Source organism: Fusarium subglutinans, assembly GCF_013396075.1.
Source record: "Fusarium subglutinans strain NRRL 66333 chromosome Unknown NRRL66333_c0000004, whole genome shotgun sequence".
In the NCBI taxonomy this organism is placed as follows: Eukaryota; Fungi; Ascomycota; class Sordariomycetes; order Hypocreales; family Nectriaceae; genus Fusarium; species Fusarium subglutinans.
In genome coordinates this window covers 552,828-567,752 of record NW_023502067.1, presented here as the reverse complement: position 1 = coordinate 567,752, position 14,925 = coordinate 552,828, and the positions used below count along the sequence as shown (strand labels likewise).

At 49.2% G+C, this 14,925-nt stretch overlaps 5 protein-coding genes across 5 annotated transcripts; 3 read left to right on the top strand and 2 right to left on the bottom strand.

Annotated features, from left to right (window-relative positions):
* Positions 1-5,641: 5,641 nt before the first annotated feature.
* On the top strand, positions 5,642-6,582 carry FSUBG_1007 (uncharacterized protein; the record flags this gene model as incomplete). Its single annotated transcript, XM_036674611.1, has 3 exons — positions 5,642-5,721; positions 6,068-6,165; positions 6,320-6,582. The coding sequence occupies 3 exons, from the start codon at positions 5,642-5,644 to the stop codon at positions 6,580-6,582; spliced, it is 441 nt and encodes a 146-aa protein (XP_036543593.1).
* Positions 6,583-9,316: 2,734 nt separating this feature from the next.
* Positions 9,317-10,307, top strand: FSUBG_1006 (Allergen Fus c 3; the record flags this gene model as incomplete). The annotated part of the gene is made up of 2 exons (XM_036674600.1): positions 9,317-9,463; positions 9,525-10,307. 2 exons carry the CDS (start codon positions 9,317-9,319, stop codon positions 10,305-10,307), a joined length of 930 nt encoding a protein of 309 aa, XP_036543592.1.
* Positions 10,308-11,332: 1,025 nt separating this feature from the next.
* Positions 11,333-11,920, bottom strand: FSUBG_1005 (histidine triad protein; the record flags this gene model as incomplete). Its single annotated transcript, XM_036674589.1, has 1 exon — positions 11,333-11,920. The coding sequence occupies one exon, from the start codon at positions 11,918-11,920 to the stop codon at positions 11,333-11,335; it is 588 nt and encodes a 195-aa protein (XP_036543591.1).
* A 927-nt stretch (positions 11,921-12,847) lies between these two features.
* Positions 12,848-13,125, top strand: FSUBG_1004 (RNA polymerase Rbp10; the record flags this gene model as incomplete). The annotated part of the gene is made up of 2 exons (XM_036674578.1): positions 12,848-13,041; positions 13,101-13,125. The coding sequence occupies 2 exons, from the start codon at positions 12,848-12,850 to the stop codon at positions 13,123-13,125; spliced, it is 219 nt and encodes a 72-aa protein (XP_036543590.1).
* Positions 13,126-13,414: 289 nt separating this feature from the next.
* FSUBG_1003 (GPn-loop GTPase) lies at positions 13,415-14,641 on the bottom strand (the record flags this gene model as incomplete). Its single annotated transcript, XM_036674567.1, has 2 exons — positions 13,415-14,511; positions 14,566-14,641. 2 exons carry the CDS (start codon positions 14,639-14,641, stop codon positions 13,415-13,417), a joined length of 1,173 nt encoding a protein of 390 aa, XP_036543589.1.
* Positions 14,642-14,925: the final 284 nt, after the last annotated feature.

Genomic DNA, 14,925 nt, shown 5'->3' with positions numbered 1-14,925 from the left:
TCACTCAGAAGAGCCACAAAGTCGAAGTTGCATTAGCAGGTGGCGCGGGGAAAAGAAGAAACGAGACGATACCCAAGAAGCACATCAAAAGTAAAAATCCAATGGCCAATGGTGGTGCTGTCCACCATTTACCACCAAAAAGAGAGCCCCGGGAGCAAAGGGACGCGAGGATGACAAAAAAGATCGAACGAGGCCCTCCAAGCTAAAATTCAATGTGATTTGTACGACTGTGACCGTTGGGTTGTTATGGTCTGCGGCACATGCATGCCTCGAGGCTTTCACTTTCACTCTCACTCTCCCTGCCTAGATTGCGGCGTCTTTTCCGTTTGGTCTATTCCGTTGGTCACCCTCCTTCTTCTCTCAACTCTATCCCACATCTATGACCAAGACGAAAATGAGTCGACCAAGAGGTCACAGACGACACCCATTGGCCGAATGGTGCCCCCGGGGAAGCAACTCTGGTTCTTTTGCTGGGTCCTTTCAGCTGGGAAGGTCTCTTTTTTCATACGCTAAATTGCTGGTGAGAGGGGGCCCCAATATCGAGTCAGTTGACCTAAACAGGCCTGGATGTATGGCGGGGGGCCTGGGTCTGGGAATGAGAGCAAGGGTGGATTTCATGGAACCAGGTTTGGGAAAATAGAGAGAGAAACAAACAGTCAGTCAATCAATATCGAATGGATTGGTTCAATGGCGTAATCATGGAGGAATATGCTTATTGGTGTTGGTTGTGATACTGAGAGGCTTGTGAGAACAGGGGTTCTAACGGCTCACTCATGTCATATGCGAAAACGGCGCTTGTGAATCCGAGGATGTTCAAACACACTCCAACAAGCCAAGGGAGGGAACGCGTTTCTGGATAGAACAGTCTTAGCCAGCGCAACATGAGCCACACCGAAAGGCAGAGGCAATCCAGACGATATGGTGTTTCTGATGAATCTCAAAAAGAGATACAGGGTTGGCTGATACGAGCAGGAGATCATCAGCAACAACCATAGACTGTCACTTCTCACATACCGCAGTCCATATCATCTACACTATAGCGCCGCTATGATGATGGCCTGCATCGACTATGTTAGAGGCAGCATATAATATCACGCAACATATAGTTACATACTTTTCATCCCTTATATTCGTCTCATTCACTCAAGCCTCATTGGAATCTAAAGTGCCTTCCCCTCCTGACTATGAGATGCAAATTAAACTTGCCCCTCTCACCAAAACAGCCTCTGAGCACAAGTTGAAGCCATTGAGATGCGACGGCACCACCACCTCAACAATTCATTGGACGAAAGGGGTTTCTCACAGGTAGAAATATCCGTAGTAGGCAATCCGAATAATATGCATCTGTTCGCGTAGAGAGTTTTTGAAAACGACCGTCTCAAGCCCGTCTCTCTCATTCTCGTTAGCCCATCCTCCGGCAGAGGGGGCCGACCCAAAGGCGCTGCACCGTCTCAACGGGTTCCTCCCGTCCACGTTAACGTCTCTCCGTCAGTCCAAAAGGAATACAAGCGGCGTCGCGGACTGGATGCCCGACTGGTAGATTACCCACATTGGGTAGTCGTCTCCCTTTTTTTTCTTCTGCTAAGTTAGTGTGGGAAAAGGCTCTGCTTAGGCTTATTCTGCCTTGGAGGCAGCATCAGAGGGTAGGCCATTTGATGGCGTCAAAAAGACATACAGATCAAGAGTGGATGGGTGAGAAAAAAGGCAGCCAATTACAACGGTTTGGTACCTGGATCTTATTCCGCTGCAGGGACACCATGCAACCCTGCTTTTTTCTTTCTATCCCCATCCATTTTAGCTAAGCCAAACATTTGGAAATTAATGAAATGGCTTCAGGTGGTATCCACGATATTATCCATCAACTATTAATTACGTCGATGAGAGAACAACTTCCAAGGCACAAAACAAAGAAACATTTAGCCGTCTATTCATCCATCCATGATCCCAGTGAACTTAACCAGACTAGGCTAGGTAACCTAAGTGCACCGACTCCATGTTCCTGGGGCCGTGTTTGTTGCATAGCGCTGCTGACGTACCGTAATAATATGAATGGGTGAGTCCGCGCGGGTTACCTGTCCAATCTCGATTTTATCACGATTGCATTACTGCAGTGTTCCCAGCGATTTGAAATCGATTTTATGCGGAGGTAAGACCGATCAGCTCTGGTGGGCTTCTGACCCTTGTTGCTTCCGGTGAGCTTCTGGTCAAGTTCGAATTCTTGGATCTACATGGAATCGAGATGACACGCAGGGATTATGTAACTGTCAACTCGTCTCGCTCCGTGCTCCGTGATTATTTCGTCTCGTCAACGGAAGAATCTCTGCGTCTGCCTTGCGCTCGGCGATTTCTTGACAATCTCCACTGGCTTCAGGGGAATCTTCAGTGTAAGAATGACTTCAGCGTGGCGAAATAGCCTGACAAAAAGGAAACCTCAACGTTTTACAAACTCCATCTCACTGCTTTAGTGTAGACTCAGTAAAGAAATACCACTCATGCGGGGCATCTAAGCCTCTGCTAATCTCTCTGTTCTGCAGCTACAGAGGCTAAAAAGTAAACATAACATTAACCTACAGAGATCGGAAATAAGACTGAGCTTGTTGACGTGACTTGGTCATCAACAGAGCGCGTTCTTCTGGAACCCTTTGAAGAAGTCGGCTAGGACTCCCCGCTTTTTGGGTGGAAACCTTGTCAATGAGCTGGAGTCCTGGACCGTCAAGCACGAGGCATCCATCGACAAGTGCATCTTTTAGGCGAAGGGGGCTTGCTAGCATTCGAGTACGTATGCTGACAATTGCTGAGCGCAGATTAATTGAAGGATCGCGAGGCTTAGACAGTAGCTCGTCAGAGTTACGTATTCCATCGAGATGTGATCAGGCGTCCTCATGATATGAGATTTCGCATTCCAGTTCAGAGACTATACAAGACATGCGTTAATAACACGTGAGACAACCTTGACGAAGCGTACAAGAAATCATGCATGTTTCTAAGATCCATACTAGATGCCGAAGCTCATCTCGGTAACGTCCAAATTACACATGCCCACTCCGAACCACCGGGTCATGATCTGTTCCCCCGTCGTCATCACCCGTCCGTCGTCCAGGGAAGAGTGACATATTATGTTTATGCAAATCCAAACAAAACACTATTATTATACCACGCGCGTCCGTGTCGTGTCTCGATATGATGACCGAGGCGCAGCCACCCCGAACTAGCAATCCAATGGATCACGCCTCGTTCAATACTAAAGAGTTTCGTCTCGTTCAAGAGATCCAGATTGCGCAGGCAAAGACAACGGTTCCCGTCTTGGCCTCTCGATAGTACAGACAATTGAGGTGAAGCTACGGATAGACTCGAAGTAAATGCAAAGGGTCATGGCCAAGTTCAGGGTATTTCAGCTGAATTCCATGCGAACCTGATTTGCTCAGGAACGAATGTTTCACCCGTCGAATGGCAAATGTCTCTCGGTGAGAAATTTTTAATGAAGGGTCTTCAATTTACTTTGGTTCTCGTGGCTTGGTATCACCATTATAAGCCCTGAGTCCAGGATTCTGGGTTTTCTGGTTGCATATTGAGCGGCCTGGCGGTCTACCCTGGACCTCATGATATGGATATCGGCATGCATCAATTAACCCGTGATATGATACAGCTGCAATATCCAGAACCAATTGTTCTTCAGGCCACTATAATCATTCAAATAAACTATTCATGCAATGTTGAGATCGACACCAAAACCGAGTGAAGGGCAGGCGGGAGACACGGGACGGAAGCAGGGAGAACAGACATTGTCTCCGCTCAGACCTGAGACTGCTGTGTCTTTTTTGCTTTTTGCCTTGCCTTCCCTTTTCTCGATATCAAACTCTCGCATTGATCATCTTAATACTCTTCTTTGGGCAATGTCAGGATTTTGGTCTCGTCGTCCAGCCAGCGAGAGGCGCGGAATCAAGCACATGGCTGTCAGCTGTGAAGGGCAATCGTAATATCATGCGGCTGAGCGGCGTCAACCTCACGTGTCAGGGTGCGCAACAATTGTTATCAAAACAAAAGCAAAGGGCAAAAAGTAAATACCAAAGAGAACATGTCACCAAAGGCCGTCAAGTATGAGCGCAGCCATGATGAACCCAAACCAGATTTCTCAGAATTGCTCCATGCTCCAGGGTAGGTAATTTCGAAGCATGGGCCACCACGACACGTGACCGGACATCAAGCTCCTCCGCATCATATCACTGTTCGATGACGCCAACTGTGTTTCGGCCGCACCACCGAACCTCCCGACGCCGACGTCGGTTCGGTTCAAGGGGCACTCGTCGCACCTACGCATCATCCTTGAAGCATTACGAGCCGGAGAAACCTGCGCCGTCGTCCGCTCCCGGTCGCCGGTTTTACTTATTACCAGAGCGAATGAGGTCCAAGCTCCCCCCAAGCTCTTGGAGAAGTGAGATGTTACAGAGCTTGAAAGAGAGCTCCGTTCGTCCTTGTCGTTGACTCGATGGCTGCTGACAAGGGCATGTATCAACCCCTCGAGGATAGGAATGAGGATGGAAAATCATTGCACTGTGCCCTTCTCACGTTGGTTCCATCAATTACTCTGTACAGCACCTCGTTAAACGAACCAAGGCGGAAGAAAGGCAATAGCAAACAAACAAAAGGACCCAGTTCCCGACGAGTATGAATTTCCGAGACACTTCCCCCCAGCTCTGAGCGAGCCTGAGCGACAATGTGAAAGTCCTACGTCACATATCTGGCAAAGCTGTTTGTTTGCCCAGCCACTTGGACAGAAGTCAACTGGCGTCCCCAAGCTCTCTTCCTCCCTCACTCTCTCCTCAAGCCTGCGGCCGTCCCCCCGCCTTTCGCGTTTCTTTACAGTTCCTTCTCCTCTCGTTCCTTGGTACTATGACGGGAGAGGTAAAACCCAAATCCGAGAAGCTAACAGCCGTCGATGCTTTCCGGGTACATCGCAGATAAACTCGGCTAGCTCTCTCTTGATTGGACGCACGTCTGTTGCGCGTCTTGGTCGCCCTGATCGGACCTGATCTGGTGGTTCGCAAGCAGCCAAAAGCTTTTTGCCTCGCAGCGTAATATGGCATTGCATGGCAAGGTAGCTTACCTCCGGGTAGCTTGTCCACACCATAGCTGGGCCACCCAATCCATCCTTCGATGACAAGCTCGTGGGACTGTACTTCTGGGCGTCGCATTGTTTCCTTGCATTCCCATGTATTCATACACGAGTCTCGTTAGTGATGTCCGTACATAGTGTCATGGAGTGTATCCAGTGATGTTGGGATGACTGTGACAGCCGCAATTGGCTGGATTGGGAGCTCTCACAAGCTCTCGGGCTGTCTATCGCTCCATTGTCACTGTAGCTGTTGCTGTCGCCCTCCAGCTCCAGCTCCAGCTCCTCTCCTCTCGCTCTTGTGTAGTGCGCACGCGTAGCCTCTCCCACCCTTTGCCGTTCCCACTCCCCCTGGATCCCTTTCTCTCTCCTCTCTTCTATTCTTGCTCTACCTAGCTTCTCTATCTCGTGCTGTGCCTTGTCTACCTTTAAAACCCTCCTCTACCCCCCGAGAGAAGCGCCCTGATCTCCTGAACTTGTCAATCGCATTGTAGAGACTCCCATACATCACACGGACCAGTAACTATCACCATGTCCCGTAAGAGAAAGCAAGACGAGGAGGAGGAGCTCGTCTCCCTCCCTGAAGACGATGATGGTGAGGAGGAGGAAGAGTGAGTACCATTTGCCTTCCTTTTGCATGTTACCTTGTTGCGGTCGTCTTTTTGATGAGTTTTCGATTGTCCAATCGCGCGCATTTTATCGTTGCGCTATTCGTTGCGCGACCTACCAAGATGCGCGCGCAGGGCTGATGTCGCATGCCACCACAAGATGCGATCCCATGCGATGCCAATTATCTCGCGATTGAGTCTATTCCCACGTCTCATTTGCGAGATTCTTCGATCGCATTGTGATTATCCTTGCATTTGGTATTGTTTCCTGTTGTGCGATTTCGCGATCGAAGCATGTTGTCGATGATTGTATTTTGGTGATGACGATTGGCTGACAACATGTGAATAGGTACGTCTCCACCGCAGACGAAGAAGAGCAAAGCGAAGAAGACGAGGACGCTGAGGAGGAGGAGGAAGATGAAGAAGATGACGAAGCTGATGCAAAGGGTAAGTGATTTTCGATATTTTGGAAGAGCTCGCCACCAAAACATACATCCACCCCTCCCATCGATAATGTCCCATTATCAGTTACATGGTCTCTTCCAAGAGCCTAGCAACCCGCCTGTGATACCGAGCCAAAATGCTGACCATATCATTTCAGCCGAGCCTCCTGTGAAGAAGCGCAAGACAGCCGAGGCAGACACCAAAGAAACCAATGGCGATGCCGAGGAGGAGGAGGAAGAAGATGAGGAAGAAGGCGACGATGATGCTGAAGCTGAAGGCGACGAGGAGGACGCTGAGGGCGATGAAGACACTGCTGATGTCTCCGCCCCAGCCAAGGACGGTGTCAAAACTGCTGAGGCGCCTGCTGCTGCTACTGAGACCCCAGAGCCCAAGGCGGTTACAGCTGGTGGTGACGAGTAATACCTACGAGGCGACTCGTGTATCGTATAACAATCCGTTCCTTTTTACTCCATATAACTTTCAACACATTGAATTATTTCTGGATATTGTTGCTTGGGAGTGTCACTATCTTTGAGTTGTGCCATAGTTGAGTGTAGCTTGGTTGATCTGGGTGACGATGGTGTTTGTGAAGTCACTTATTCGTGATACCGCCCTTCTCCTTGTGTACCTCTCCTTCATCATCCCCTTTACTAGCAAGTCAGTATCATATTCATGATCATGCACCCGAGCACACACAGATCTGGCCAAGGCAGATCAGATCTTGATCTTAATCTTGATCTACCTACGCACGCAAGCAGTGTCCACTTACCGATCTACCCATTTAGATAAGGTTTTTTTCTTGGAAATAAACATCGAGACGTTCTCTTTTTCCCCGGGGGGGATGTCATGAAAAAAAGACGCAAAACCCCTGCCATGGTGTTATAATTGGTTCAGGAGGCATGGGGGACTCCGCAACGGGTAGGGCTGAGGGAAGGTTGAGGGTTTGGCTGACGGTCATGATGTTTATTCTTGGGGTTGATAGGGGGTGTTGTCGTAGGAGACGTATATTTTCTTGGGTGTTTATGGGCTTGTGAAGCCTTGTGAAAAGAGAAGATTGAGCAGAGACACCTAGGATATGTGACTTGAGAGGGAGAATGGAAGTGTATGAAACGAACATAGTTACGAACTAGTTATTTGAAAAAGATCATATCTTGTCAATGGCTACTGGCCAGTTGTCGAGGGTACAGCACAAGACTCGGGAGTTGAACTGTCAATGTCAAGACGTTGATCTTAGCTGACGAGTGCCAACACCACCAAAGAATGGGGGCCACGTTTGTGCATCCTTTACCCCAGATTGTTTTAGTTTCCAAGAACCGAGTATGTACCTAGACCTCCCTGATATTGGATGTTAAAATAAACTCAGCAAAAGGTATCCTTGAGTTATGCTCAGTTACCCAAGTCTTTATGTCGTTCCGGATTAAGGTCACTGAGTTTTCTTTCCTCCCCTAGCAAGAGTAGAGTACCGTAAGATCATCAATGAATACAGCAAGATTAGCCGTTGCAGGGTGGTCTGATAGCCAATGTCCATACCACGCGGCATGCGGCAGACCTGACAAGGCCAAGCCTGAAGAGCAGGATCTCGCTTCTTCACCTTGAAGTCAGGCAGATCATGATAACCTCGGTCCATTGGCTCTGCAAAACAAAAATACAACAGTAAAAGTCTGAATTACCTCTGAATGATGGCATGAATACTACACGGTGACTCAACAACCGGATCTCATTACCCAAGAGACAGTGGATTCTATTCGATTCGACTCGACTCGACTCAACTCGACTGGACTCGGGGCTTCGGAATTTGTCAGAGTCTGAGGCCGGCTCGTGACCACTTGCTTCAAAACTTCACAGGGCGCAAAGCAAAACCAAACATGGCCTTTGCGAACGAGGCTATTCCCCACGACTTGTTCCAAGGCAAACGAGATTGAGGTTAGTCAACGATACCCCATCCTACAGGGATCAGCCCCGCCTGTAGCGTCTGGGGATAAACTCAGGCCAGCCCAAGGTTTTTTTTTATCCTGTCATGTTCCTAGTTTATCGCGACGACATGACTTTTGACGATACGCTTGATTATATTCTTCTGACTCGGTGAGGCTCAAGGTACAAGAGCATTGTCTCTCTTGTTGTTCACAACAGACACACGATAGCCCTGTGACGAAACTCGTCCAGAAACGCTCTTACGTGGCTATTAGGTAGCCAAGGGCCCGGATTTACTAACAGAATGCCCATCCTTGACAGGTGCCAAGACCATGTCGTGTAGACCATTGGCCTTTGCGGAATACTCTTGACTCAGGCGTGTAAGTTATCAATCTTTGCATTGGTTGGTTACCCATTGCATCTTTCCCCTTCCAAGCTTCCACGCCCATGCTTTAAGCGAAGGATAACAAGCACCTGAACTTGTGATGCATCACATTGGCCCGTCCCTCCCTCACCCTCTTACTCCGGTCACGGCTCGCCAGGTCCGAGGCCATCTGTCTGTGTCCTGGCTGTGCTAGGTACAGTAGACTATGTGACATATTGTGGCATTATTCCGTGCCTCTTGTCTCCGTGTCGTAATGCCATGCCCCCTTGGCCCATCCTCCGCTTCCTTTCATACTTTGGCACCACCCTCGATGGATTAGTTGGTGGTAGTTATGCATGGTGGTATTTTTTACTCTTTTTGCGAACGAGCCTTGGGTCTTGGCACTCTTTTCGAGTTTTTTGTGCCCTAGACGTCTGTTATAAAAGGGGACCTGCTCAGCCCGAGTTTGTAGTTGTGAATCTTTATCCTTCTCTGTATACCCACGGTCCTCCCGTCTGCTGCTCTCTCCCCCCATCACACAGAAAAAAGCCAGACGAGAGAAACGGAAGAAATCGCAAGGAACAGAAAACAGAGTAGCTACGTTATGGCTTGCGGCTTGTCGACAGCAAAAGACATCCGACCAGCCTCGCGACTACGAGTCTGCCGCCTTCTTAACTGCCTATAACAAGAACCCCCCTTCTTCCCTCAAAAAAGAAACTCAGCCAGCAAAAAGACAGAAAAAGCATAGAGAAGAGAGAAACCGACAACACTCCTCGGGATCGTTGTTCCACTCCCCTCTCGTGATGACGGGGTTCAAGGACAACCTCGTGCTAGATCTAGTATTTGCGGATAACCGTTAAAACAATAACGCGGCCTACAATGATGATGAGCTCGACTTTCCTCGAGTCCGCCGGCGACGGAGACGGAGCTGCGCGCTTCGGACGCATGCCCGATGACTGGATGAACGGTATCGACACTACCGCCATGCCTTTCTCCAGCTTAGATGCCCCCTACGAGGCTTCTACAGTAAGTCACTCTCAACTACCCAACTCACAAGAGACATGTCTAACTCACTTCTCAGCAGCAGAATCCTCTTCAGTCTCCTGAGACGCCCAGTCTCGATAACACCGTCTTCCCCTCCCCTCTAACAGACCTTGCCTACCTTGACCGTTCCTTTGGAGACTTCTCCCCCAACGGCTACGCCATCCATTCCACAACACCGGGCCAATTCCCCGTCCATCCTCCTCATCGCACCTCATCGGCCTTCTCAGAAGGCTACGACCTGTCCACAGGCAGCCCATCCCTTGGCGCCGTCTGGCCAGCTCACGTCTCGCCGGCGGCAACATTCCTACCCACGCCGCCCATGGCAGATGAGCTATCACCTGCTGAGTCTGAGCCTGAGGATGATAACCAGGATGACGATGAGGACTACGACGATGACTCGGAGCCAGCCAGCAAGAAGCGCAAGCGCTCAACGGCAACAAAGACAAGGGCAAAGGGTAAAGACGGACCTAAACGTAATCCCACCCAGCTCCGCACTGCATCGCGTGCTCCCAAGAAGCGCGCTGTTGCTCAGCCCAGACATCCTAGCGAAACTACAGAGGAAGTCAAGGCGCGGGCTGCGCACAACCAAGTTGAGCAGCAATACCGCAAGCGCCTCAACACTCACTTTGAGCGCCTTCTCGCTGTCCTCCCTGCTCCCGGTACAGAAGGCGGTATCGCCAATGATCGCCGCGTGAGCAAAGCCGAGGTGCTCGATCTCGCACGCGAAAGAATTCGCGCGCTGGAGAAGCAGACGGCGAGGTTAGAAAGAGAAAGACGAGAGCTCCGGGGACGAATAGCTCCTGATACACGAAGGTGTTTGGTTTAGAAATGTTCAAGTAGTTTCTCTTAGGTACTGGATGGTTAAAGGATATGGAAAAAAAGGGGTTGGCGTAAGGTACCTAGGCAAATGATCGGACATGATGGCGAATATGGAACACCAAAACAAAAAAACTGCGGATCGGATCTTTATTTAAAATAGCACTAGAAAAACACAAAAACAAAGCATGCTTGCATCGGATGGTTAAAGGGTAGCGGTCACCGGTTAATGGGTTTAGGAGTTGCTTTGACATCGGTACCAGAACTGAAGCTTACGCATTGGAGGATATCTTTATGTTGTTTTGTTGAATGTGCACATCAAATGCTCGGTGTGATTGGTTAGATACTTAATCTCAGCTGCTATTGTCATTTTCGTTTAAACATGATGTTTAGGGATGATGTCTCACTGCCTAACGTATCGCCCAAGGACTCATTCTCAACAAGCTTGATGACGTCTTGAGAAGACCTTGCAGGATCTTGAAATCCAATGTTCGAGTGTAATTGGATCCAGTAATCATATTCAAGAGCTGCCGGGCCAACATTTCCGGTAAGACTGGTATCGAGTTCGAGGCGAAGATGGTGTATGGCTATTGCTAAGGCGTACGTAGCAGGGCTTTCATGACCTTGATCAACCTTACATGGCGATCGGAGATGGCAAGATAGATGTAGAAGATCTTGTAGCAAGTGGTACTGTTGTAATAAGGCAAGAGGGTTGTCCCAAAGAGTGCCAGACCTCGAGAGTCCAACCAGAACTTGGATGAATGGCGCAGGCGCAAAGTTGTGAGATAGAGATACTGCATGAGCCTAAGAAGATGCTCAGACTTGTCGAGTGTCACAATTTTCCGACGTAGGAATTCAAGAGAAACGACGAGTATAGGTACGTGATAATTCGACAAAGACATGTCTTCATGAAAGGGTATTATATCGAGGAGTACAGAAATCTATGAATCTCTTGAACTCCAAGTACTTGGCAAACCGCCTCCTCTCCTAGATCGCTGAATGCCAATAAGGTAACAAGAAATGCAGCTTCATCTCTCATAGCTTAGCCTTGCTCTCTTTTTGCTTCTCCTCTTCCTCTTCCTCCCTCATCACAGCAGCAACACTCTGCCTAAACTCCTCCGCCAAAACCACCGCCTCATCATCATCCAATTCTTCTCTCCTCCCTCTCCCAAACATAGTAAAGCTCTCACTGAACCTCCCACTAGCTCTAATCTCCGGCCTGGGGATGATGTGAAAGTGCATATGCGGTACGACCTGCGCAGCAGCAGCCCCGTTATTCTGCACCACGTTCCAATCTTCAATGCCCGTCGCACGAGCCATGGCTTTCGATAGAACACGCAGATAGCGACCCAGATGCGCGGATTCAGAAGCCGTCACGTCGCTTAGTTTAGGACGGTGAGGCCGTGTGCAGAGAAGAAGATGGCCGCGACTCAGCGGTAGAATGTCGAGAAAGGCGACGAGGACTGGTGTTGAGAGAACAATGAATGAGGCGGGTGATACGAGCTCTGGGTTGATGAGTGAGGATGTTGATGGCGGTGGATTTAAGGGGTCGAATGGCTCGAAGGTGGATGAGATTGTGCAGAAGGGACATGATGATGTCGGAGGAGCTGAAGGATCAAACATGGCTGATGATCTCCTCAAGATGCGATGTATGAGTTGACGTGAGCTTGAGTGTGTTTGGGTAAAGAGTGAAAAGATTGAGTGAAATTAATGACGTCGAGGTTGAGGTTGACGATGTTCCAAGTTCATGAGCGTGAAGAGATGGTACCGAGGTTGAGATGATGGACCGGGGCTTGTCAGGAACTGGAGATCGGGAACTGGGGTGTTTAATTTAGTGCATTTAGTGGAGGTTAATCTCTGTGGGGTACTTCAACCGCCCGCTAACGTTTGCTTCTTATTCAACATTGTCAGCATGAGAGAAGTGTTGAGCTATCTAGGTACTTATCGTAAACTGCGTGGGCACTGTTTTTAATGATAGAACTGCCTTATGGGAGAGCTTGAGAAGTAGCTACTTATCGTTGAAGGGAGCTTGAACTCTGACACAACCACTGGCCTGCGCTTACAATTCAACATGAGAATAGCATTGCATGCATTGCATGCTATCTATACGGAGTAGATGGAAACAGAATAAAAATATCCTTATCTCCGCCATGCTTGGGTGATCTAAGCACTTCCTAGATCAGTGCATCACCATGAGATAGGTGGTCATGCTTGGGCTACAACACAACCCCTACTACGAAGAGAGCGATCTACAGCGACAACATCTGAGAGAAAACGAAAAAAAGAAAAAGAAAAAAGCTGCCGTACTGAAATTACCACTTCAGCATTAGGCCTCTCAAGTAGACCGTAAAACAAAGCCGAGCATTTGACGCCCAGATCATCATAACACCGTTCGTATCAAAACGGTACGTACCCATGCACCTTAACTCACCGCCCAATTCTGCCGCCCAAACTTTCCCATCACCGCCTTCATGACCAATTCCAATCTTTTCCTCCACTACCAAAAAGGCATCAAACCACCAAAACATCACCCAAACAACAGCCTCAAAAATGCCCCGTGAAGAGTACCAAGTCCCCACCGCCAACGCCGGCCAGCGCGGCGGTACCCGTGACGACCACCAAGTCCGTCACGTCATGTCTTATATCTGCGGCGACTGCGGCGGCAGCGTCACCCTCGGAAAGGATGCCACCGTCGCGTGCCCTCACTGCGCAGGCCGTGTTCTCTACAAGGAGCGCACCAAGCGGTACGTTCGCGCCCGATTCAGCTCCTTGGAAAGGGGGCCGAGACTAACAGTGTTTGTAGAATGGTTCAGTTCGAGGCCCGATAGACATCCATTCCGGCGATGATTTTTTATACCAAAGAGAAAAAAAGCTTGCAAAGAATAAAGACGAGAGGTGTTGTGGCAACTTTGATATTTCGAGATGGGAGTTTAGGGGTCTGGGAATTACGTCGAATGAAAGAATAGACAATGCGACACGATCTGCGTGATTGATTGATTACTTCTTTGTTTCCTTCAAAGTCGCCTTGCGATATCTACCCTGCATAACTTCAACCGTGAACTACCAGACAAAATCCTTATGTAAAACCCCAAACGCCACTATATGCTATTTTTTCCCTTATTGCTGCTTCTGTTGATTGTAGAGATACTTGGCGAAACTTGCATCTTTCATGACAGAGTCCTCATTATCGTCCATGGCGGCTGAGTATCGATCTTGGAGACTCTGCTTCTGAGCCTCTTCGTCTGAGTCAGTATCATCATCGTCGTCGTCGCTGGCAACGTCCACGTCATCCTCTTCCTTCTGTGCGACTGGTAGACCACCGACGGACATGCCCTTCATCATCTTGTCCAGCTCCTTCTCTCGTGCAGCCTTCTTTGCCTCCTCACGCTCTGCCCTCTTCCTCTCAAGCTCTGGCAGGTAGTCGCGCAGAAACTCTTGCTTCTTTTCCTCAACGGCCTCGAAGAATTCGTCCACACCAGTACCCAGTCGTGAACTCACGCCGACAACACTGAGATGAGCGTAGAACTCCTCCAGCATAAGACTCATCGAGTTGAGTAGGCTGCCCATGTATCCGCTTCCACCATGACCACCACCTTCTGCACCACCCAGCTCATCTGATTCTTCATCCTTTCGTAGCGCCTCTTGGAAAGCTTCAAAGTCGGTCATCCACTCCTTAGCAAACGCCGCATCCTTGACATCGGTCTTGTTGAAGACGAGAATCATAGGAAGCTTGGTCTTGTAGAGAATAGAACAGGCGTAGAGCATGTTGGACATGAATGTCGAAGTGGAAGCAGTTCGTGGAGTATCAATAACGTAGGCGATGACTGTAGGGAAAGAAGAGGCAAGCGACTCGAGAAGAATGGTTCCAGAGGCTGACCAGACAAAAACTTCGATCTGACCGGGCGTGTCGACTAAAATTCTATCGATGGGCTTGCGATCGGGCTTCTCGGGATCGGGCTGGGCGCGCTTCTCGAGGAGGTTGACGACCTGATCAACTTTTGTAGCGAAGAGGTTGAGCGAGGTGAGAATGCCGCCGTTGGGGCCAAGGTTGTACTGCTTCATGACCTCCTCATAGTTGACCGAGTCTCGAATATCGATGTTGGACTCGAATGGGACCGACAACACAGCGGGATCGAGATTAATGACATATGGAGGTTGATCATTCTGATGGAGGTGAGCGTTGATACGTCGCATGAAAGTAGTCTTTCCAGATCCTAAAGAGAGGTCAGATAAGGTTGCGCAACGATACGATCAGCGCTGAAACCGACCTGCCATGCCAACGCAGACAATAGCGACGGGGGGCGAAGACGCCTTGGGGGCTTCGTCTGTGGAGGCAGATGCCATGTTCGATTATTTGCCCTTATAATTGACGAGTGAGGTTGAGAAAAGGGAACTACTGGGCTAACGGTGAGGCAGAGCGTGGCGTTAGAAGGGTAGGTATGGAAGGAATGAAAAGTGACGAAATGGAGACCTCAAAATTTTGGGCGCAGTCAAGTTAAGTCGATGTGGATGCCCCGCGCGGGGTCATTCGCTGAGAGAGTCTGTCGATACAAAATGAAGCTGAATAAGCCTGATATTAATGCTTTTTAAATACAAGCCGGGGTTTATTGCATTTAGACATTGGAATA